This window comes from Conger conger, chromosome 17, assembly GCF_963514075.1.
Source record: "Conger conger chromosome 17, fConCon1.1, whole genome shotgun sequence".
Classification (NCBI taxonomy): domain Eukaryota; kingdom Metazoa; phylum Chordata; class Actinopteri; order Anguilliformes; family Congridae; genus Conger; species Conger conger.
In genome coordinates, this window is record NC_083776.1 from 15,776,322 (window position 1) to 15,800,487 (window position 24,166).

The window sequence follows — 24,166 nt, forward strand, 5'->3', positions numbered from 1 at the left end:
GTTAAGGGAATCAATGGAGATTTGGGTCCTCAGGCACAGGCACACAAAAGAGAACGATCCAGTGTTTCTGCGATTAAAATTGTCGACCAGTACATACAATATCTAAAATACCCGTGTATTGTATCTCATCTGATGTTTTAATAAAAAACAATGCACAGTAAGAGAACAGCTCATTTAAATATATTATTGTTTTTATTAAAAAGGTACATTTTTATATACAGACTTTTCTATTATACATACATACTATGCATTAAACCAGTACCCTACAGCAGGGATCATAAACTCAGGCCCTCAAATCCAAATGCAGCCCTGGTTTTCTTTTCTGTTCGTGCTACTGATTGGCTAGACTGTCTTCACACCTGACTCCCGGGTAAAGGGAGGGTGGAAAACCAGCAGTTACTGGCCCTTGAGGACTGTGAGTTGTTGATCCCTGCCCTACAGTCTAATGAACAACTCTATGTCATTCTTGGTGTGGATTGCTTTTTTATTCTAAAAATACAAAGCATTGTATCTATGTTCTATGTACTATTCTCCCAATACAATGCAGTTGGTATTGCCTTACTGTTCTGAATGTAAATATCAAACACCCATTATTGCCATAGCGTAATGCATCTCCGTTACCACATGGGAAAGGGCCACCACTTCTCTGCCAAAGAACAGGCAGGATTAAGAGTGCATGTGCAATTTTACATCATGTTTTTCTCTGGGAAAAAAATCTGCTGAAGAACAGTGAGAGAGGCCCAGAGCGATGGTGTAGGCCTCTCCAGCACTAAACCACAAACAGAAACACTTGAAATGTTTGATAAAACAGATTAGGAAAAGTAAAGCCACTGAGAAATGATTAATCTCTAGTTTTCTGGATTGTTCTATTCAGAGATGAAAGATAAAAAGTTGGATGAAATGTAACACCATTGCAAACTAATTATCCAGATGGCTAAACACAAGTCAGCATTAGCTAAGCTGTGATCACAGCTCTTCACCTGCATAATAAACAGACCTGGGGCTGAAACCACAGCGTTGTCTCTGACCACATCCAGCCCTAACTGAAAGTAGCGTCTTAGCCTGAAGAAAGGCTTTCGTCAACACTGAAATATGCCTCCGAGTCGGAGATGTCTTTTCATTGCTTAGGAAGACTGGTAATTCAAGTCATTCAGGAAGAAGTTTGATGCTTTTCAGCACTTACACGCTGTATGCGATGCAAAAACTCGCACTGGGTCCTCTCTTGTTCAGACGCTGGAATTGCTGGGTGCAGTTGCAGGTAAATCCTCTTTGATAAATATGTGTTTTTTCACGTATGTAAGTTCTCGGCGGACAGCGCCATTTTGGCTCTCCTGGGGCGAGTCTTGTGCAGGGCCAGAGGGCGCCACTTTGGCTCTGCTGGGGCAGGCCTTGTGCAGGGCCCTGAGAGCACCATTTTGGCTCTGCAAGGTCAGGCCTTGTGCAGGGCTCTGAGGGCGCCATTTTGGCTCTGCTGTGCCAGGCCTTGTTCAGGGCCCTGAGGGCTCACCTCCGCTGAGCCGGGGCTCCGGGTCAGTAAGGGGCGAACAGGATGGTTGACCCGGCAGCTGGTCGCATCGCTCCTGGGGCAGCCCGCAGGAAGGGAGCGGACAGGGTGGCCGTCTGAAAGAGGGGGGTACTGGGCCGGGCGTGGAGGGGGAGGGAGGCCACACTTGTGGGGGAGAAGGGGCTGGAAATGAACGCCGGCGATAGCGGCTTCACCAGGTCCTTCTGAAGTGCCAATTTCGCCTGCAGGGGGGTGGGGTGGGGAGAGCGAAAATAAAGGATAAAATTAGCAGCTCCTCAACGTGCAGTTCACAAAGCAGCAGCGTTAATTTCAACAGCGACAGTCAGGGAAGCTGGGGCTTGTCCTGATAAAGCCCTATTACAGTGAGTCTGATTCAGCCCAGGGATGGGAGGATTTCATTCAGCAGGAATGGGGGACTTGTAAACCTCTTGGCTGTATGAGTCTGACTTCTGAACTTCCTGTCAGTGTGAGTTTGACTTCTGAACGTCCTGTCTGTGTGTCTGACATGTGAACTTCCTGTCTGTGCATGTGAAGTTCCTGTCTGTTTGAGTCTGGCATGTGAAGTTCCTGTCTGTTTGAGTCTGGCATGTGAAGTTCCTGTCTGAGTCTGGTTTGTGAAGTTCCTTTCTGTGTGATCTGACTCGTGAACAATGGTGTGATAAGAAGTAGACATCACACACTTCTTTCAGGGTAATCTCCTGAATCAACAGTGGAGGCTGTGATGAGCACTACAATGTGAGTATGACTGGCCATTCCAAATTGCACAGAAAAAAACAAACATTTTAAAAATAGAACCAGAAGTTATTAAATCATAACTGCCCCAAGCCCTTTTCTGAGAACACATAACTCTCAAAGGCAAGGTTTCTCAAAGCTAACATTCACAGGAGAAGAAGTTCCATACTAATGTGTCCTTCTGTGACTTCAGCTTGCTCTCATCATGTGGTTATATAAATATGAATCATCACAGACGGCTCAGTGGTCCAGTCAGATGATGTTTATAAACAAGGCCAGATTCACTTCGAGAATCCAGACACACTCAAATCCACAACACTTTATATTTAGCAGGTTCAGTAATAACCAAAAACAGAGACATTAGCCATTCAGGAGCTGAGTACTTGGAGTACTTGGAGTATCAGGGCTTTGTGTGAGATGTGAATACTATATGTAAAGATGTAAAGCCCCAAGAAGAGAAACACTTCATAAAAGAAGAAAATAAGTGTCACAGGGGGTTCCTGCAGATTTATTTAGATGATAAATGTAGATGGTTGTTCTTACTGCCTATGTTGCGCTAATTTAGATGGTTGGTCTTACTGCCGGGGATGTGCTAATTTACATGCACTTGTTCCTGGGTTTGATGTCCGTTTTACTGTACATTGCTCTGGATAAATGCCGGTTCTTACTGCCAGGGCTGTGCTATTTCAGAACGCGTGTCTTACCGCCAGGGCTGTGCTAATGTAGACGGTTGTTATTACCGCCAGGGCTGTGCTAATTTAGATGGTTGTTATTACTGCCAGGGCTGTGCTAATTAAGATGGTTGTTATTACCACCAGGGCTGTGCTAATTTAGACGGTTGTTCTTACTGCCAGGACTGTGCTAATGTAGACGGTGTGTCTTACCGCCAGGACTGTGGCGCTGCGCTGCTGCTTGCTGTAGGGACTGTACTTGGGCTTCAGCGGTTTCCCCGCCACTCGGTCCTTGTGCCTCCTGCTGGAGATGTGCTGTAAAACACCAGAGCACATACTGCTGCTCAGTAATGTATGCTGTTGATCAATACTGACCGATACTGCTGGTCAATACTGCTGCTCAGTACTGGATGCTGTTGATCAATACTGACCGATACTGCTGGTCAATACTGCTGCTCAGTACTGTATGCTGTTGATCAATACTGACCGATACTGCTGGTCAATACTGCTGCTCAGTACTGTATGCTGTTGATCAATACTGACCGATACTGCTGGTCAATACTGCTGAGCTGTATGTATGCTGTTGATCAATACTGACCAATACTGCTGGTCAATACTGCAAGACAGTGAACATTAGCTAACATATTCAAATCGTTTTCTGTTTCGCTACAAACATTAGCTAATGTTAGCTTACAGTTTAAAAAAAATAGTGTGTGGCATAAAATGGCTGCCGATGGGGATGACACAGATAATTTGGCTGATATAATGCCATCAATTCAATATTTGTTATGTTGGAAAAAAAAAAAACAGAGATGAGCACCTAATGTAACAGTTGTATTAAAAAGGCATTTTTTTGGTGAACTAAATTAAATGTTCATTTAAAATCATATAAAACAGTATCTGTTTGCTGCAAACATAGAGGGCCCAGTGATGTCTGAAGTGACTTACCTGTTTAAGTTGGATTTCTGAGTTCACATGCACATCGCAGATTTCACAATGAAATGTCTTGTTCTGCAGGCCCGAGCCTTTGACCACAGTGGCCTGGACCTTGAGTTTGGCCCCAGGCCTGGGGTAGGCCTTTATGGGGCCTGCTCCGTTTCGGGCCTCCAGCATGGTTTTGTGCTTCGAACCTCGACAGAGAAAGAGAAACAGCCCTTATATGGCAGCCTTTCACACTACTGCCAAGTGCTGTCAGCAGCAAAAACATTGCAAAAGGCAGTTTGGTCATAACAGAATAAAAGCACATAAGAGTAAAAAGAATGAACTGTATTATAAAACCAGGCCGAAACGCTATAGGCGTCTAACCCTACAGCCCCAGGGCAGACACACAGACACACTCCCCTCAGCAGTGACCCTACAGCCTTAGCACAGACACACAGACACACTCCCCTCAGTACTGACCCTACAGCCCTAGCACAGACACACGGGCACACCTGTGTTATGAGCCTCCAGCTGAGACAGAGAGTTGACGGCCACTTTGCAGAGCGAGCAGTACAGCAGCTTTTTGGCCTTCTCCTCCTCCGTCTCTCCCGTAGGCGGGGCTGTGGTCGGGGCCGTGGCTGGGGGTGTGGCTCCGCTCCTCGCAGCTGGCCCCTGATTGGCCGTCTCCGCCGGAGCGTTGCCGGGCGTCGGAAGGGACACGGGCCTGGACAGGCAGGACAGCAAGGACACGCCTGTCGCTGTGGGAACCGGAGATTTGGGCGGAGCCAAAGTTTTCAGCACATTCGGGGCGGCCATTTTGTTGTCTGAGAGCGGGAGAGAAACACTGCAACAGTTAGGAAATGTGAGGCAGTAAAAATAAGGACAAATAGTTGCTGATCTAGGTGAAATACATAATAATTTCGGAATCAAATACTTTTCTGCACTTGACTGAGCTTGTCTGGGGAATTGGAACCGATGAAATACTCTCAAAAAGTGCGAACAATCGAGCACAGCAAAGTATTTGAATCCAAAACAATGATGTATTTGACCCAGGACTGCCTAGATGTGGCTCAGTTTTGTATGGTTGTGTAAGGCAGAATCAGGGCATGGCAGGGGGTGTGATTCCTTCGCATGTCACATGACGGGGAGAGGAGGTAGAGAAGCTCATCTGGGAAACACTTCAAACCCACCTCCCCCTCTTCCCCCATCCATACTCCACCCATGCCAGACCCCGGAGAGGGGGTGCTTTCATCACTCTCTCCTGCTGTTACATGAGCAGCTCGACCCCAGCCCCACAGCTCTCTCCCTCAGTCAGAGAGAGGTGTGGTGCTACAGAGCCGTGCTAATTTCAGCACTAAGGCTTACCCCTGTCAGCACCACGCACCGGTGCACCAGCGTGCTACTTCAGAGAAACTAAAGCGGCATGTCAGGCTGTAAACGTTACTGTTACAGTTACTGTTGAACGAGTTTAAATTAACATTCCACTAGGTTCACCACCAACACCTTTTCATTACAAATGGATGCGACTTAGGTCTACCAATGCCAACTAGATAATCCGTTGCTTACCTGTTATTTATTCTTAAAGGTAAGAACTAATATTACATTGATGAAAGTGTATTTTAACAGCCAAATAATTGTCAACTTTTGTTCTCTCAGCATTTTCCCCATCAGCAGGCCGTTTTGTTCACTGCGCACTACCTTTTCAAACTGATAGCTACCGCTTGTGGCAAACAGAACATTTGAATATGCTGCTGAACATTAGCTAAAATTTGCTGCCTTGAAAACGTCAGACCTGAGTTAAAAGCAAACCACAGTTCATTATCTACTATGAGACACATGCTGCAGTATAAACTGTGAGACAGTCTGCAGTATAAACTGTGAGACACAGGCTGCAGTATAAACTATGAGACACAGGCTGCAGTATAAACTGTGAGACACAGGCTGCAGTATAAACTATGAGACACAGGCTGCAGTATAAACTATGAGACACAGGCTGCAGTATAAACTGTGAGACACAGGCTGCAGTATAAACTGTGAGACACAGGCTGCAGTATAAACTATGAGACACAGGCTGCAGTATAAACTATGAGACACAGGCTGCAGTATAAACTATGAGACAGGCAGCAGTATAAACTATGAGACACAGGCTGCAGTATAAACTACAAGACACAGGCTGCAGTATAAACTGTGAGACACAGGCTGCAGTATAAACTGTGAGACACAGGCTGCAGTATAAACTATGAGACTGCAATATAAACTGATGCATTAGTTCTTAGAATTAGGACAGATAACCAGGGGTTCTGCAAGCCCTTCCATAAAGGCATCAGTCACATAAATTACAGAGGCTGGCAATTTTACCGCTTTGTTCCTTAAGTTTCCCGGTATAAACTAAATCTGACTTCATCCTCTGCAGGCTCAGCTTTTGAGAGCAGTTACAGTCCTCCAGACAGAAGACGGGATGTAAGCATGGGGCTTATGCTAATACAACGACTTCACAGAGAGAGCCGCACAAAGCTGTAGCATCCATGGAAATGCAGTCTGACAGTCCCTCTCAATGACCAGAGATCACATTTCCTCTGTGTGTACTTGAGAATGAGGTAATTTCCTGTGTGTGTACTTGAGAATGAGGTCATTTCCTGTGTGTGTACTTGAGAATGAGGTCATTTCCTCTGTCTGTACTTGAGGATGAGGTCATTTACTCTGTGTGTACTTCAGAATGAGGTCATTTCCTGTCTGTGTACTTGAGAATGAGGTAATTTCATCTGTGTGTACTTGAGGATAAAGTCATGTTCAATGGGGATTTGGTTTCAACCACTTCTCCGTATGAGTGTACCCTTCTTATCAGCACACACACACACACACACACACACACACACACACACACACACACACATTTGAATTCTTTACCTACTGTTGGTCCACATTTACAAAATACATTATAAGTCTCCAAATAAATTTCAGTTGCAATCTGATGTCCTTCACTTAGTAGCAGAAGGTATAACAGTATGGATATACCATCAAAATGCAGAAGAAACATTTGCATCTCAATTTCACCAGCAGGAAACATTGTGAGTATAAGAAATATCTTCATCTCCATACACAGTGACTGCCTATGATGGAGCAGACTGCAATATTTTGCTAGACGCTTTGCTCTCCATTTAGCCAGCCCGATAAATCTTAGACCTCTGACCACTAGCCTGTGGACATGGCATAAATTCCCAAATATAAAAACTATGAGCTGACATTGCTACTACTGCTGCTACTTTAAATGTTTCCTTAGATATGCCTCCTTCAAACTAGAATCAAAGGCACAGCCTACTTCTAGTAGGAAGACCTCTCTAAGACACACATACATACACACATACATACGCACCACACACACACGCACTAACACACACACACACACCACAGACACACACATGCCTGCATGGACACAAGCAGACACACACACACACAAATAGCTGGTGAACTGAGAAAAACAAAAAGCACAAAGCCTCTAAAAGCCTTGCAATAAGGCTAAAGGAAGAAGAAGAGCAGAAAGAGACACAAACCCAGAGGCTCAGCGCTGCTGCCGGTGGCCGTGGAGGAGCAGGTGCTGACGGTCTTCGCGCTGTCCTTGCCGGCCGCGGGTTTCTGCTTGCTCTTGCTGGAGTCCTGCGCTTTTAGCTTCTTGGCGTGTTTACTGCCTTTGTAGTGTGCCTCTGCTTGGCTCTACAAAGGAGAAGGAAGGAGACACTAGGGTTCATTTCTGGGGTTGGAGCTAGCGCCAGGTGCTGTGACCGCAGTGTGAACGCACAGCCCCCCCAGCACACAGGCACCGGCGTGTTAAAGACCGACTTTGAGTCTGCTCTCCGCTGAAGAGGAGAGGATAAAGACACATTTTCTTTTCGGGAAGCTGAGAATAAAATAATATACCTGCTATTGGTGGTGAATTGCAAGTTACAAAAAACACAACGGATTCGGCTTGTCACAAAATCACAGGCTTTTGAGTGAAAAGGCTGTCGCTGGATAAGGCCGATTTGAAATTCAAACTCGTTTGCATGGTGGCCTCGCTTCCTCATTTTCATGAGATGAAAGCGGACGCTTCAGTAGCAGGGACTGTACTCTTATTGCATTACTTCAAAGGGCCTATATTTTTAAAAGGGTTCTCATTCATTCTGCTGCTGAAAGAGCGCATATCTCCAGTTGAACTAAAGAGCTGAATTATTTACACATGAAATGTCCTTCTTAGCTGTTAAAACATGATTTGTGTTAAAACATGATTTTCTCAGAACAGTAAAACAGAATGCTAGCTGTAATCTCACCATTTCTACACAAACAAAAAGATATACTGATCCAAAGAAACCACTTGTGTATGGTGGTATAAACCTCATGAAAGACATATAACCTACCCATATACCACTCCTACACTCACTCAAATATAACACATAACCTACCCATATAGCACACCCACACTCTCTCAAATAAAACACATAACCGACCAATATACCACACCTATATTCACTCAAATATAACATAACTGACCAGCACACTACATTCCACAGTCATATACTCTGCCATTACTGGATTGGTCCATTGGTCAGTGGTAGAATACATCCATCCCAATAAACCTTACATGTGTACTAGCTGTGAAGCCATTCTGCTGATGTATGAAAAAGCCAATGCCAGTTTTCATCCTGCAGCTGCCTCTGACACCATTCATCAAAAACACATGCACTATAAAAAGACCTGTAACAGAGAAACACACCTGCACACAATTACAGCCTTACACCTGCACACTCTCAGCTTAACTCACTCTCTCTTTCCATCTCTCTCTCTTTCTATCTGTCTTTATCTTGCCCTCTCACATTCTCTCAATCTCTCTCCTCCCACTCTTTTAATCTCTCTCCCTCTCTCTATCTCAATCTCACTCCCCCTCACTCTCTCACTCTCCCTTTCTCTCAATCTCTCTCCCAATCTCTTTCCCCCTCTCTCTCTTTCTCCCTCTCAGTATCTTCCCCCCTCTCTCTTAATCTCTCTCCCCCCATCTCTCTCTCCCTCTATCAGAAGGTGAACACGTGTCTATCTGAAGTCTGAAATATGGTGTGAGCATGACAGGGTTCTGCAGTGACTGGACATGCTAAATTATGCTACATGATGCTCTGCTGATTAGTGCCAGCTGTCAAAGCAGGACTCGACAGTCCCCGACATATACCATTGGGTTCGCCACTTTGGGTCTTTAAACAGAGAGGCTAAACCAGTGGGCCAAATATGAATCATTTAAAAACTGTGGCCACACAACAAACCAAAGCCCTTCAGTAGACTAGCATGGTCACAGCAGAGACAGATTAGCCGTGAAGCTTTGTTGGCCTGAACAGAGCACTAGGATCTCTTCAAGGTAACTGTGGACCCTTATAGGTCATGTTGCAGTTAAATGCACATGTAAATACAAACTGTGAATGCACAAATCCAAATATTGTACAAGGAGCCCACTTTTGGGACAAAAGCTACTGAAGAAAACTCAAGCTAGTTTTTGAAACAGCTGGTAGCTGGTTGACCAGTTTAGACCAGCTCCCAACTTGAAGTGGTTTGACCAGCTCAAGTTATGTTTTGAAACATACAGGCTCAGACAGGCTACCAGCACTAGCAGCCAATTTTCATGGCTGGATTTTACAGCAGGGTGCCAGTGTAGTGAGTCGAGGGTTTCGCCCGCAGTGGACCTTTGTGTATTAAATATTGTTCATCACTCAATCAGCCCCCTCTCTGATGTAGCTTCACCCTAAGGCCATGGTTTCTACCCCACAGCAGGAGCTTAAAGGCTCGGGCACAGCAAAGCATTAAAATCCCCGCTTACAACACCCACAATAAAAAAACACAATTAAAGGGAAAAGCACACAAATCATTTACCGTCCAAGGCAAAGAGCCGAAATGGTGGAAACCAGCAGGGTAATTACCAGCCTTATGCCTGAAGCAAAGCGGGGCTGAGCTTCATTAGTGCTCGGTGGGAACAGAGGTGGGTTTTTTGATCCAGAACAGCACAGTTTCCCGCAGACAGTCTAATGTCGTGGTGCGCTGATGCAGACCTTTTGCACTGCAGGAGACATCATCTTACAGATGAGAGGCACTGACTCACCGTGCCCAAGGTCCCACTGCACTTACAGCACAGAGTACAGTGTGCTTGCTGCGCAACCCTGCTGAAAAAAACAGCTCAAGCTAGGTTTTGAAACAGCTGGTAGCTGATTGACCAGTTCAGACCAGCTCCATGCTTAACATGGTTTGACCAGCTGAGGCTATGTTTTGAAACAGCGGGTGGCTGGTTGACCAGATCAAACCACCTCCATACCCAACATGGTTTGAACAGCTCAAGCTATATTTGGAAACAGCTGGTAGCTGGTCATTTCAAGCTGATCAATAGAATTTCTTTCTATTTAGTCTTCTAATGTAATGCCTAACTTTGTATCCTTCAATTAAAATAATGCATATATACGTTTTAAGTGAGCTTCTAGCATAAGCCCCCTGGAGTTTCCAAAACTCTCCTGCACACTGATGCAATATTTTTACTGTATAACTGTCCTGAATTGTACATTTGTGCAAAATATAAAAATAAATAAATGTTCCCTGGTGTCCTAGTGAGGTTCCCAGCCTGTTTCAGGCTGTCTGATCATCTAATCTACCACTCTGTAAAGCCCAGTGTACATCAAACACTCAACTTGAGACGAGACTTCACAAGGTCAGTTTCGGAAACACTAGCCGACGAGAGCATCTAAAACTAGACAGTACTCACCACTATAACTTCCTTCTAAAACTGTTCTGTCTCGTCTCAAGTCGGCTGTTTGAAGTAGACCAGGCTCAACTGCCCTAATAACACCTGTCTCTCTCCAGAGCCCTATCCCTCAACCGAACACTGAGCCTGTTCCATCTCAGTAAGAGCATTTAGCAGCCCAGAGGCCGATGGTGCATCCACACCACGCAGAGACGGATGGAGACGAGCTAGCTGGCAGAGCGGGGGGAGTGTCGATGAGTTTATGAATGAGCTGAGAATGTACTCCACCGCTGTCATGGAAACCTGTGCCCGCCCCCAGTTTTGCAGCGTCTCATTGGATACATTTAATTTGAGTAATTTAGCAGATGTTTTTAATCCAATGCAACTTTCAAGTGCATAAAAAAGTGAAAAGCATCAAATCCCTGAATAGTAAAAAAAAAATGCGTGTAGAGCAGTCATAAACAAAAACAATAGTCATAGTAAGTGCTGATTTTTTAAAAAGGGAATTATGCTCCCCCTCTGTGAATACTGCCCCCTACTGTGAATACTACCCCCACTATGAATTCTGCCCCCCCCTCTGTGAATACTGCACCACACTGTTAATTCTGCCCCCCCTCTGGGAATACTGTGCCCCCCTGTGAATACTGCCCCCCAACTGTGAATACTGCCCCCCAACTGTGAATACTGCACCCCTACTGTGAATACTGCACCACACTGTGAATACTGCCCCCCAACTGTGAATACTGCCCCCCTACTGTGAATACTGCCCCCCTACTGTGAATACTGCCCCCCTACTGTGAATACTGCCCCCCTACTGTGAATCCTGCACCACACCTCCTCCCCCCCCCCTCTGAATGGACAAGTGGGTCAGCATTAAATTCAAGGTTTCATTAAACCTAAATGCATTTTTAAGGGCCTGGCTTAGCCCCCAGTCTGTTTGCTGGATTAAACGCACATGGCTAATGAGAAACTGGGGCATGTTTACTTTAGAGAGCCTCTTAATCATGGATCCACAGGGGGAAGCATTTGTATGTTTCATGGAGTTCAAAGTGTGTCCTCAGATGCAAATCTGCATTTTGAGAGGCCATCCTTGAAAACAAGCCTCACGAGGGCTTTCTCCTGCAAATGAGATTTCTGAATGGAGAGGAGAAGGTTGTGGCATTTCTCTCTGAAGTGCTTTTTGGCAGTTGCCATTCCTGACAAGGATAAAAAACTCAGATCAAAAGTAAAAGCGAGAGATGCTCTCGGGGCTCATATTTTTCTGTACAAAATTATTTGTATTATTTAAGTTATTTTAAGTAATATTAAAGCAAATCTATGCTAACATGCTTTCCCTAAGGATGGCATACTCTTACTGGAAACAAAAACATACATTCACATTTTATTACAGTCAAATGTGTTACTTAACAGGGGCTCTCGAACTGCAGTCTGGGGCCCCTAAGGGCCCACAAAGGAATGCCAGAGGGTGCTCTTAAAAATAAAAACCCTTAAAAAATGTCATATTTAAAACTGAGATGCATATATTCTGGTGAGTATCCACGTCTGTCAAATGCAGAACCACATGAGACCTCCCATTCTGAAACCCTGGTGTTAAGGAGCCTTTCTTTACTGGTCATGAGATCAATGGGTCTCATGCAAGAACTACTCGTACGAACAGATTTGTTTTTAAATCGCTTAAATCTCTTAAAATGAGTGATTTAAGAGAACCTGACGCATCCACCAATTTTCTCTTACTTAGAATTGTTCCTATAGGAACAACATTTATGAGTGGCCCTGACCTTTCATACGAGTCATGTAAACAGGAGCATTGCTCCGCGCAGCTCGCCTGTCACACCGAATCGGATCAAACTCTCAAACTCAAATATGAATCAAGATTCAGCAACAGCACTGCTTACTTCTCACTACCAAATTTGGTATTTTTGCGTCTTCCCGGAAGGTTCCACCAAGGGGTGGAGGATACAATGACTGCATCTTACAATAAACAAACATAATGACATGAGATACCTCTGAGTGTCACCACAATGCTGACTAAACTCTGAAGAGGAACTAGCTGGTCCTTTCCACCCCAACTACAGAAATGTGGTCAAATAAGGTCATCTGATTGGTCTATAGGTCACAAGCGTAGCTGAATACTGAATACCTTCTTAGATTTTTGGCCCAAATTTTTTCAATTGAAACTTGAATCTTGGGAAACCATCACCTCTGAAAGGTGCACAAAGCAAACCCCAAAGGGTTACCTTTCAGAGGACCATGGATTATGCCTGTAGTCAAAAGTGTTCAAGAATAGTAACCATTTTATTTTGGGTATGTCATTTTCAAGCTAGTAATGTAAATGTCAACACACAAGGTTAACACACTGCTGCTCTTTAACACACTCCTGTTTGACACACTGAGCTCCTGCAGCCACCTCTCAAAGCTTGCATAAAAGCATTGTTTCCTGAGAGAGAGAGAGCGAGAGAGCTCTAAAAAAATGGATGTTTGCCTTTGTATTCTGGGTGAAATATATATGCGATAAATAGAAAAGCATCTTAATTTCACCCCCTGCGGTACTGTGCAGAGAACTGCTTCCTAGAAATACGAATTCCAAAGTTTCTAAGGTATCAACAGATTACACACAGCAGGAAGAGCAGGGTTGTCAAAATACCTTCCGGCTTATTGTCTGAGCTTTCTGCAAACATCCAGGGACCTGTTTCATGCACTAGGCCCCACTGTGAATCCTTCCCCCACATACACTGTGAAAATACTGCTCAGATTAGGAGAAGAGCTCCGTCACTGCTGAGAGCATTGCAGATACACACACACAGGTACACACACACACATACACAAGTACACACGCGCACACACACACACACACACACACACACACAAGAGTATCAGAAACAAAACTGCACATAGAAACACACACACACACATGCACGTACACAACTGAAAAGCTTCCCAATTAATCTCTCAGTGGGAAGAGGCTGTCTATCTGGGCCCAAAGCCACCGACTGCCTCCATCTTAAATGAAATGGCTTAATCAATGTTGAGACAGTGTAACAAGAAGGAGATAGTATAATTATCCTTCCTCCGCAAAACACAGCCCCATAAACCTCAGCCAAACACAGCCACACAGCCTGGAGTGAGTCATTCTGAAGGCAGGCTCTCCGTGGGCTGCATACAGCTGTGTGTACACAGCACACCTGTTTAAAATGGCTCAGAGCAGAGAGCACACAGCAGCTCAGAGCAGAGAGCTCACAGCACCACAGAGCAGAGAGCACACAGCACCGCAGAGAGCACACAGCAGCTCAGAGCAGAGAGCACACAGCAGCTCAGAGCAGAGAGCACACAGCAGCTCAGAGCAGAGAGTACACAGCACCGCAGATCAGAGAGCTCACAGCACCGCAGAGAGCACACAGCTGCCCAGAGCAGAGAGCACACAGCTGCTCAGAACAGAGAGCTCACAACAGCACAGAGCAGAGAGTTCACAACACCACAGAGAGCTAACTGCAGAGCAGAGAGCACACAGCAGCACAGAGCAGAGAGCTCACAGCACCACAGAGAGCACACAGCAGCTCAGAGCAGAGAGCACACAGCACCACAGAGAGCTCACAGCAGCTCAGAGCAGAGAGCACACAGCATCTCAGAGCAGAGAGCCCACAGACACTCACAGCAGAGAGCACACAGAGACGGAATCTCATTAAAACACACTGCATATGAGCCTTATTGAGAGAAGTGCACATGGAGTGGGCAGCCGCTTACACTGCGCACGTGAACACCCACACACACACGCAGACACATTATAAGTGGACAGAGAGTGTGACACTATGTGGCACTGGAGATCAAGGAATGGATTATGTCAAATCACACAGGTGGCAGAAATTAATCCCATCCATAAGGAGAGACATTCAACTGCTGCCCAGCATGACTCAGATACCATTAGCATATATTTAGTCTTAAATCATTACACTTAAAGTTAAGTATGGCACATGCAAGCACATACACACATATAGAGAGCCTCTTACTCACGTCGGAGTTAAAGCGTAGCTGGCAGACGCTGCAGGAAATGACGTGCTTCTTCTTTGGTGGGACACAGACTCCGAACGTGTGGTTAATTACAGCCTTCTGCACCGGGTCCATCTGAGAGGGAAACAGCATCAGTATAAATACACATAAATACACAAATATACACTCACCAAGCACTTTATTAGGAACATTTTTACTTTATTACACCTACTTATTCATTCGATTATTCAATCAGCCAATTGTGTGGCAGCAGTGCTACGTATACAATCATGTAGATACGGGTCAGGAGCTTCAGTTAATGTTCACATCAACCATCAGAATGGGGAACAAAATTGATCTAAGTGACTTTGACCATGGAATGATTGTTGATGACAGACAGGGTGGTTTGAGTATCTCAGAAACTGCTGATCTCCTGGGATTTTCACACACACTAGTCTCTAGAGAGCAAGAAAATGGTGCAAAAATAAATAAATAAAATCAGCAGCAGTTCTGAAGACAGAAACACTTTGGTAAGAGAGACGTCAAAGGAGAATGGCCAGACTGGTAAAAGCTGACAGGAAGGTGACAGTAACGCAAATTACCATACATACAACAGTGGTATGCAGAAGAGCATCTCTGAACACACAAGGCATCATAACGCTAAGTGGATAGACTACAGAAGTCTAAAAAATAAGTCTATTAAAGTGCTCACTGAGGGTATATACATATACACACACACACACACACACACACACACACACACACAAATATATACAGGATATAAAATGTATTCTGCACACACAACCACAAAGAAAAGCACACACATGCAAACACACAGACAACACATACAGTACATAAATACATGCATACACAGCTGTATTTAAACATACACACACACACACACACACACGCGCGCGCGCGCGCGTTCACAAATAGCTCCCACTCTGGTGACCGCAGGACAAGTGAGGCGTGGGTCAGAGCAGAAAGGACTCGCAGTGCTACCGATCACAAACACCAAGGCGACTGGCATTAGACATAAATAAAACTCTCCATCGATCTCCCTCTCGCACCCCTGTGATCAATTACAAACGCTGACTTGTATCTGAAGGGCTTATCGCCGTAATCCTACAAACAGCCTGCACTAAAAAAAAGCCTCGGCTTAAAATCAAACGTGAATAACTGCCCCAAACTCTGAGCTGACGTCTGGCGGACGGACCCTAGAGCAGAGAAGCACACAGATCAGAGAAAAACAGGCTCTGGACGTCTGGTGGCAGGATGCTGCTCTCTTTCCTGTCCTTTTAGAGACTGGCCACACGAACCACACTCGCACTCAGACGGCGGATATTAAAAGCAATGTGAACACAATATGAGCGAAAACATTAGCGGACACGGATCAAAGTTTAAACGAGTCTTTTACAGCTTTTACGCATAGTACATCACTGCGGGAACTGAAGGCATTAAATACCTCTTAGCAGTAACTGAGAGATCCCTGCTAATAAAAACACACACGTGCTATTAAAGAAAAGACACACACACACACGTGCTGCACTTCACTCGCGATCGGAATTCCGTCTTGCTCCCGCTCTGTTGCTCGAGAAATCCAGCCCGGAAACCTGTGGATGCGGAGCTGGCGGACGAAGCTAACGCAGCGCAGTCGCTGGAGCTTTTCAGCAAACGGGAGACAGGAGCGCACAGTACCTGAAGTACGCCTACAGTCTCCATCTCTCCACCTCCGCAGAATACGAGTCCTGTTCAGCGGCTGTGTGTGTCCGTGTGTGTATATGTGTGTGTGTGACGCTGTCTGTGCAGGACTCAGGAGCGGTGCTGCATCTGCAGTGTGAACGCTCATTCGCTCTCCCTCTGTTTTTCTCTCTCTCCCTCTGGCTCTCTTTCTCTCGCTCCCGCTGTCTCACAGTCTTACTCCCTCTGTTCCTCTCCTTCTACATCTCTCTGTTTCTCTCTTTTGCCCTGTCCCTTCCACCTTCCATTTATTCCATCTCTCTCAACCGCTCTCCCTCTCTCCCCCTCTGTCACTCAAATTGACATTCATAATGAAATATGCTGTACTTGCTTGACAGCTGAACAACTTAAAAAGCATTCAAGTTTAGAAATAAAGTAACAAAAAGCCCAAGAAAAAAAAAAAAAAAAAAAAAAAAAAAACACACACTCACATGCACACTCATACGCACACTCTCACGTGCACTCAATCTCTCACTCACACAATCTCACTCACACACAAACACTCTCACACACAGACACACACACACACTCTCTCTCTCACACACACAGAGACACACATGTAATCGCTCACATTCTCACTCACTTACACACACACACACACACACATATTCTATCTCTCTCTCATACACAGCCTAATCAGTGCGGAATGGCTGATGAGCGTTTCTCTTACGTCCGGTCTCATTGAGAACCCAGAGCAGCTTAATTAAGAATGCATGTCTAATTAAGAATGCACGTCTAATTAAGTAAAGCAGCCCGGATGGATTACCACCACTCAGAGGGCAGCTCTTCACCATCTGTTAACCAATCAGGGTGCTTTTAATTAGAGGGTGGCCTCGATATCAGAATTCTCAGGGCATTAGTGTGATACCTCAGCTCCCTGAATTATTCCTACAGGGGTCAGAGGTCAGAATTTGACTCTAAAATCCAGAGCCTCGGACCCTCACAGACGGCTCTAATAACCCCAGTACAGACAGAGGTCAGAGGTCAGAGTTCAGCTCCATAACCCAGAGCCTCTGACCCTCACAGATGCCTCTAATGACCTCAGTACAGACAGGGGTCAGAGGTGAGAGGGTACAGACCACTGGAGGCACATGGGGTACAGACATGCACGCACACACACACACAGCCATTATTTCGTATACACGGATGACTTCTATCTGTCTGTTTAGTCTGTAATACGAGTGTGAGCTGGCTGCCAGTGACACAGTACACATTAACTCATGTTAAAAAGCCCTATAAAAATGCGATGTTATTTAACTAGCGCCCTTAAAAGGGCTGCTCAGCATACGGAGCCTGGCATTGATACATTCCCATTTTAGCAGCATTCCAGAAGCTTCTGGAGCATGTCCATCTCTGAGCCAGCCAGCAATAAAACCTGACAGCACTCAGCAATACAGAGCCCTGATGGGCCCCGGCATGCTCCATCACTCCACACACAATCATCACCAGTGAACCTGCATAGGAGCTACATAACCCTGCCATAAGCACTACATAATCCCTCATACCTGTATGTCCTTACATGAATAACTTGTAATAGGTATTCAGTGTGTTGGTGCTGGTTGATCACAAAGAATATGTTTATTTTATTTATCGATTATTTTATGTTTATATTTCTGTTTTTTCCATTTCCTTTTTTCTGGTGCAGCCTGTAGCTTAGTGGCAAACCCGGAAGGTTGGTGGTTCAAGCACCAGTGCTTAAGCCACGATAAGATCTGCACATCTGCTGGGCTCTCGATTTCCCCCTGCTTACCCTAATCAACTGGATAAAAGCGTTGACTAAATGAGAAATAATTTTATCATTGCTGAACTAAAAACAAGCATCAAACAAGCTGCACCCTACACAAACTGTTGACAACCCAAGGCTAATTAAAAAAGACAGTAACAGAAAAAGAGCGATATATTAAAAATAGGTGCACAAGGTGAAACGGGACATACAGTCCGTAAGGGTGGGGGGCACCTGACCTATATACAAGACCCCCCCCCCCACACAGGAAGGGGCTTGAGACCCCGCTATGGCACCTTCCCTGTCACCCTCCCTGCTCTCAACCTATCTCCATAAATCAAAAGAGTAGAAGAGGAAAACAGGGCAGACTGCTCTACTTTAAGGACAAACCGAGAACAAAAACAGCACAGAAAAACAAATGTCTAATTACGGTTCCGCTCAATGACACTGTTCCGATTGCTACTGCGAGGTAATTAGTGCTGTGTAAGGCGGAAATGATTAAAATCTGGCATTGTCACTCAGTGCGCTGGTCAGCTTGCTGGTATCCTCTGGTACGGTGGCAATATGTGGCTGTAGAGTAATTTAACCCCAGGAGCATACACCGTTAGCCCCCATCGTCTCTGCACCCATACGGGCAGGAGCCTGTGGAGGGAAAACGCATGCACTGTAAATCAGGGGTATCAGGGTGCAACATCTTTTACGGCACGGGAAGGTTTCAGGAAGCACGGCCTTTTGGGCCCAGTCATTATTCTCTTGGACCCCCCCTTCCTTACTCCCTCCCTCTCACATCTCCCTCATTCCTCAGTTTCCCTGAAAGAATGCATAAAGCATCGGATGTTTCATGACAAAGCCAATTTAGATAGTATTCATGTTTGGTATTATTCAGTGCGACTGGTGCAATGGTTTCATTTCTGCAACAGCAAACCTTGGACACCATAACCAACCAGGAACCAAGGAGAAACTGTGTGGAGCTCTGCCCCAGTCAAAGCCATGTGCCTCAACCCCACTGACTCGTTTTCCTGGGGAAGCCTGGCTCCAAATTCCAAATGGTTATAAAACGCCAGATGGTTCATCGGTTCATTGTGGACCCATTTGAGTGGTCAACATCAAAGGCCTGATTTTGGATTTAAGGAGACCAAACCAAGCAATCGGGGAGGATGCAATCAGACTCCCATGCACACCGTGCATGTCACTTCTATGTACAGGGTGTCTGTAGCCAGACTCCCGTATGTAGCTTTTATTACCAGGTATGACTTTTAAGACTCCGTAATTTGGTTTCCTTTGTAGTACTTTTATGTATATTTTATTTGGAACTAGTGTAATTATGTATGTAACCTGCCTGGTAAAATAAATTGTTAAAACTTGATCTGTGTGGTTTCGCTTACTGACACTCAATGTTACACAGGGAATGCTTAGTTACCCCCTCGAACTGGTCTAGTGAGGATGTAAATTTACATTTAATGTATCACGGCGTATAGCACCCGTAGACCTCTGATGGTAAATCACTCGCCTCCGCTTGGTAGTTCATTAATGTCGAGAACAGCCGTAGCTTGTTGGCCTTCTTGGGTCCCTAGGCTGTAAACAGATATACCCAAAAGTAGCTATTCCTGCGACCTCTGTAATGACTGCAGGTATCTAGCCAGCTCATGAGACGTGCACATAACGCGCAATGTGACATGCAGCGGTACCAGCAGAGAACTGTTCAGAAGAGTAAATCTCAGTACAGGATTCCTATAGCGATCAAGTCAAAATTATAAATAAGACATCTACCAAAGGTAGATAACTAATCTAAATTATTATTCAAATGGAGTCAGATATAACGAAGGTGAATGTATTGGCCCCATTGCGGAGATTCCTGGTCAGCCCGGACCAGTAAAGAGCGGAAGGCAGAGTGGTACTACTGTTTTTGTATCATGGTTTATTTATTGGCTGATCTAGACTCTCCGCATAGGGGCCACTAATATTTAACCCTACTAATATGTCCAGAAGGACAAGCATGCTGATGCCTTCGGCCCTCGCTAAATTCCGTCGTTGGGTTAGTGTGGGGTTTTACAGCTGGATAATCACGCTCAAATCGCAGGTGAGTTTGATGGTATTTCAAATGTGCTGAAATGTGTTCACCTGCAGGCAACATGATGATTCAGGACTTATATAATTCAGACACATCCATACTGCTGCGCACATCGTTTTCTATCTCATTCTGTACTATTTACAGTACATATGAAGGGAATGTGCACATAACAAAAGTCATTATTCCACAGGATCAGGATACAGTACACACACTCTACCCTGGACTACAAGGGTCACACTGTCTGCTGGGGTCCCCAACCCTGGTGTCTGAGGGTCACAATGTCTGCTGGGGCCCCCAACCCTGGTCTGGCTGTGTTCTGTGTCAATCTTAAAATGTTCATCACCATATCAGATCTGAGAATCCAGGTGAGGTGGACGGACTGCCTAAATTTACTGCATATTGGAGTAGTTAACCACATAGGAAGAACTAAAGCCTGCCCTGGCTGTGAACCCGTGACCCTGTGACCCCTCAGGGGAGACACAGGCCACTGCTCTACGACCACACCTCACATCGCAGTGATACGACTGGGCAGCGTATATGAGGACGATTTTACACCTGCGCGAGACCAGCACTACCCAGGAGTTCTTCAGCACTCCTCACTCTGCACCAGGAGAAGCTTCTATCTGCGAGATTGAGCATGGCAACTGACTCACATATGCTTCAATAATAAAATAAAATAAATCTTTGTGACCGACTGGAGAAATTCAGAGATTTCCATCCATCCATGATACATTTGATTTTAAGTGCAGGGTCTGCACCAGTGGTCCTCACTCCTGGTCCTGGAGAGCCGCAGGGAGTGGCTGGTTTTTGTTTTCACCCTAATATCAGCAACTGATTGAAAGCAAATGAGGTGAGTTAACTGCTTTAATTTAATCAATTAAGTGCTGAGTAACAACAAAAACCAGCACACCCTACGGCTCTCCAGGTCCAGGAGTGAGGACCACTGGTCTAGACTGAATCCTACAATTGTTTGTTTTATCCTAAACGTTTGCACGACAAATGTAATCCAGTAGTCTGTTTGTACTAATAGAACAGGGTCCTTTGTGTCCAGTTTACTGCAGAAAGTCTGACCTGTAAAAGTAAAGGGAGGCAGCGTAGCATGACCAGGAAGCTGTGTGCATGTATCTGGAAAGTTGTACTGTAGGCTCAATTTCAGGGCGGATGGTTGCAGGCTTGAGTTATGGTAGCTAACCTGAATCGCTGCTTACTGTACATTCATGCTAAAGAATGTACAGTAAGCCACTCTAGATAAGCTCCTTAAAGTAAATGATCTGTGAGCTCACTCCATTAAGAGAATGATGTTCATCAGCTATGATAATGAAATCAGTACTTAATTTAGTAAGCTTTCATTCATAATTAAGCCTCGGTCCACACATAATGACGTTATTTATTATTCTTTCTTTTAATACAACATTCTGATTTTGAAAGAGTCTAGTGTGGCTAGTGTGGTAAAGCTAGCCTGTGTTCAGGAGGCTGCTGGTGTAAGTATCCCTGACATGGAAGGGTTAATAAGGGAGCAGAAGTCCTTGATCTGTTATCTGCTCCAGACCTTTTCCACCTGCAATCCACTGCCGCCCTGGAGCTGCTGCTGGGGAGATAAAACCCGATCGATCGTCTGCACAGGCCTCAGAGCTTCAGCTGGGGGAGAGAACTGCACCTGTGTGTGTAGGCTTTACACTGGAGAACCCCCATACACACAAACACACACATACACACTCACACACACACAAACTCACACACACACACAAAAACACACTTACACTCACACATATCCACCATACACGCACACACACACACACACACACACATATATACACACACAAACGCACACAAATACACATACACACCCACATACTCACACATACTCACATATACACATGCGCACACACACTCTCACACAAACACACAAAACACAAAAAAAACTGACATGCACACACACACATACACACACAAACACACAACAAACACACACACACTCGCACACACTCACACACCCTCCTGTTCTGAAATGCTTGCAGTAATGATACATCGAGCTGCATTAATAGGCACAAGCACACTGTCAGCGCTAATGCAGAATGCTAATCACTCAGACCCTCACAGCCAGTCCGAGTCACTGTATCAGGCTTAAATCCCAAACCAGGGAAAGCAACGAAAGGGCTGGATAAAGGACATGTTCCTGTCTTCCAGGCCTGATACACTGCACACTAGCCTTAGAGAAACCTACCCACCGGTAGGCGGCTAATGGGTCCATACAGCAACAGATGACAGCAGGTACACACTGTATCTCCTGTAAAGTTAGGCTTACTGTGTTGAAGTTGGGGAAGAGTCCAACGGGAGACGCGCTGTCCACAGAGAAGGACAGGAAGGGTTTCACGTCCAGCATGCACTGGGGCGGCATCAGGGAGGGGCTCCGCACCAGGGCGGGGAGGGTACTGCCGTGGCACGAACTTCCTGTGAGAGAGAGAGAGGGAGAGAGAGGGAGGGAGGGATGGAGAGAGAGGCAGATAAATATGTAGAGAGAGAGTAGGAGGGAGAGAGTGGGAGGGAGAGAGAGAGAGAAGGAGAGAGATTAAATAATTGTATTCAGCACAGGGAATCAGAAATCTATTTTTCGCTCTCATTTGAATGCAATAAGAGACACCAGAGGAAAAGTAACTCATGAGCTGGTGATGATGGCGAACACGCTCCGCAGTCACAGAGCTGTGGAGAGGGTCGCTTGGCTCGAGGGTCAGGGCGGGCGAGGGAGAGGGAGGAGGCAGAGCGCTAACACACCCACCCAACCCGACTGTACATACACACCAGCACCATTGGAACAGGCATGAGAGTGTTCTACTTTGCATTGCATTACTTAGTTTTTTGCTGTGATGAAATGTAAGATGCTCTTTGATGCCGAGGGCAGTGTGTGTGCACAGTGTAGTGGCATGCCTTTCTGAACGGGACTGCTGACAGCATACTGTTTTTTTTACAATCACTTTGACGCTAAATTCAGAACCTTTTTTTTTTTTTTTCAAAACTGAAGACACAAAACTGAAAATGGATAATCAAAATTTCAAAAAACTCTAAACACTTTATTCAATTGCGTTGATACAATATATATAAACCAAAAATAACTTGTTCACTGAACCAAATCCTTTGTTCACATTGACACAAATTAACATCAAAGTATTAGCCTTTCAAAATGAAATAGACACATTACATACGATACGACTGTCTTTTCATTCATTACAATGCATCTAACTATCAATGTTACTCTCAAAGTCATAAGTAACCGTAACATTACTCCTAAAGCATAGTTTTATGGAAACTGAGTACTGTAACAACGTTTAATATTTAGATCATGAATGTTTTAGGATAAGGAAATCTATTGACACCAATTACTTTGGAACATTAACCACATTATCGTTGAATGTAATATTTCATCACCATCCTTTATCACAGCGGTTTTCAACTTTCAAGTGTCCCCCAGTTTGTAGGTTTGAGCCGTCACCCCAGGACATCCTCTTTACTATAGAGTACATTGGGGAAAGAACCTCTGTGCATACCTGATCCACCCCAGCAATCACCTACGGGCGGCCTGTAGCGTAGTAGCTAATGTAAATGACTGGGACCCAAAAGGTTCGATCCCCGGTGTAGCCACAATAAGATCCGTTGGGCCCTTGAGCAAGGCCCTTAACCCTGCATTGCTCCAGGGGGAGATTGTCTCCTGCTTAGTCTAATTAACTGTATGTCGCGCTGGATAAGAGCGTCTGCCAAATGCCATTAATGTAATGTAATGTAATGTAATGTAATGTAATGTAATGATACATCTATGATGAACGGCACCACAAATCTGTACTCCTCTCCCGCTCCCCCTCCATCATCCAGCCATTTGTCTTCCTCTTTTACCCACGATTCAATATCTAATTTGCAATCAAAAGCATAATCTCCATCAACTTCAATCAGCAATTTATTTCGATAACTATTATGATATTTTAGGGTTTTAAATGTATTCAATATAGTATTTGTGGCTTAGTAAATTGCTATCCACTTGGATTTTAGCCTGTATGTTACATATCAG

General features: G+C 45.0%; 1 protein-coding gene across 1 annotated transcript in view; it reads right to left on the reverse strand.

Annotated features, from left to right (window-relative positions):
- Positions 1-230: 230 nt before the first annotated feature.
- The window catches only part of LOC133116682 (zinc finger protein 385B-like), an 84,975-nt gene continuing 61,039 nt past the window's right edge, over positions 231-24,166 (reverse strand). Inside the window, exons 3-9 of the mRNA XM_061226529.1 lie at positions 22,415-22,560; positions 14,600-14,710; positions 7,401-7,560; positions 4,362-4,673; positions 3,877-4,058; positions 3,142-3,243; positions 231-1,746 (exon numbers count right to left, since the gene is read on the reverse strand). Of these exons, the coding sequence (XP_061082513.1) occupies positions 1,531-1,746; positions 3,142-3,243; positions 3,877-4,058; positions 4,362-4,673; positions 7,401-7,560; positions 14,600-14,710; positions 22,415-22,560 (1,229 nt within the window). The 3' untranslated portion in view covers positions 231-1,530. The remainder of the gene's footprint in view (positions 1,747-3,141; positions 3,244-3,876; positions 4,059-4,361; positions 4,674-7,400; positions 7,561-14,599; positions 14,711-22,414; positions 22,561-24,166) is intronic.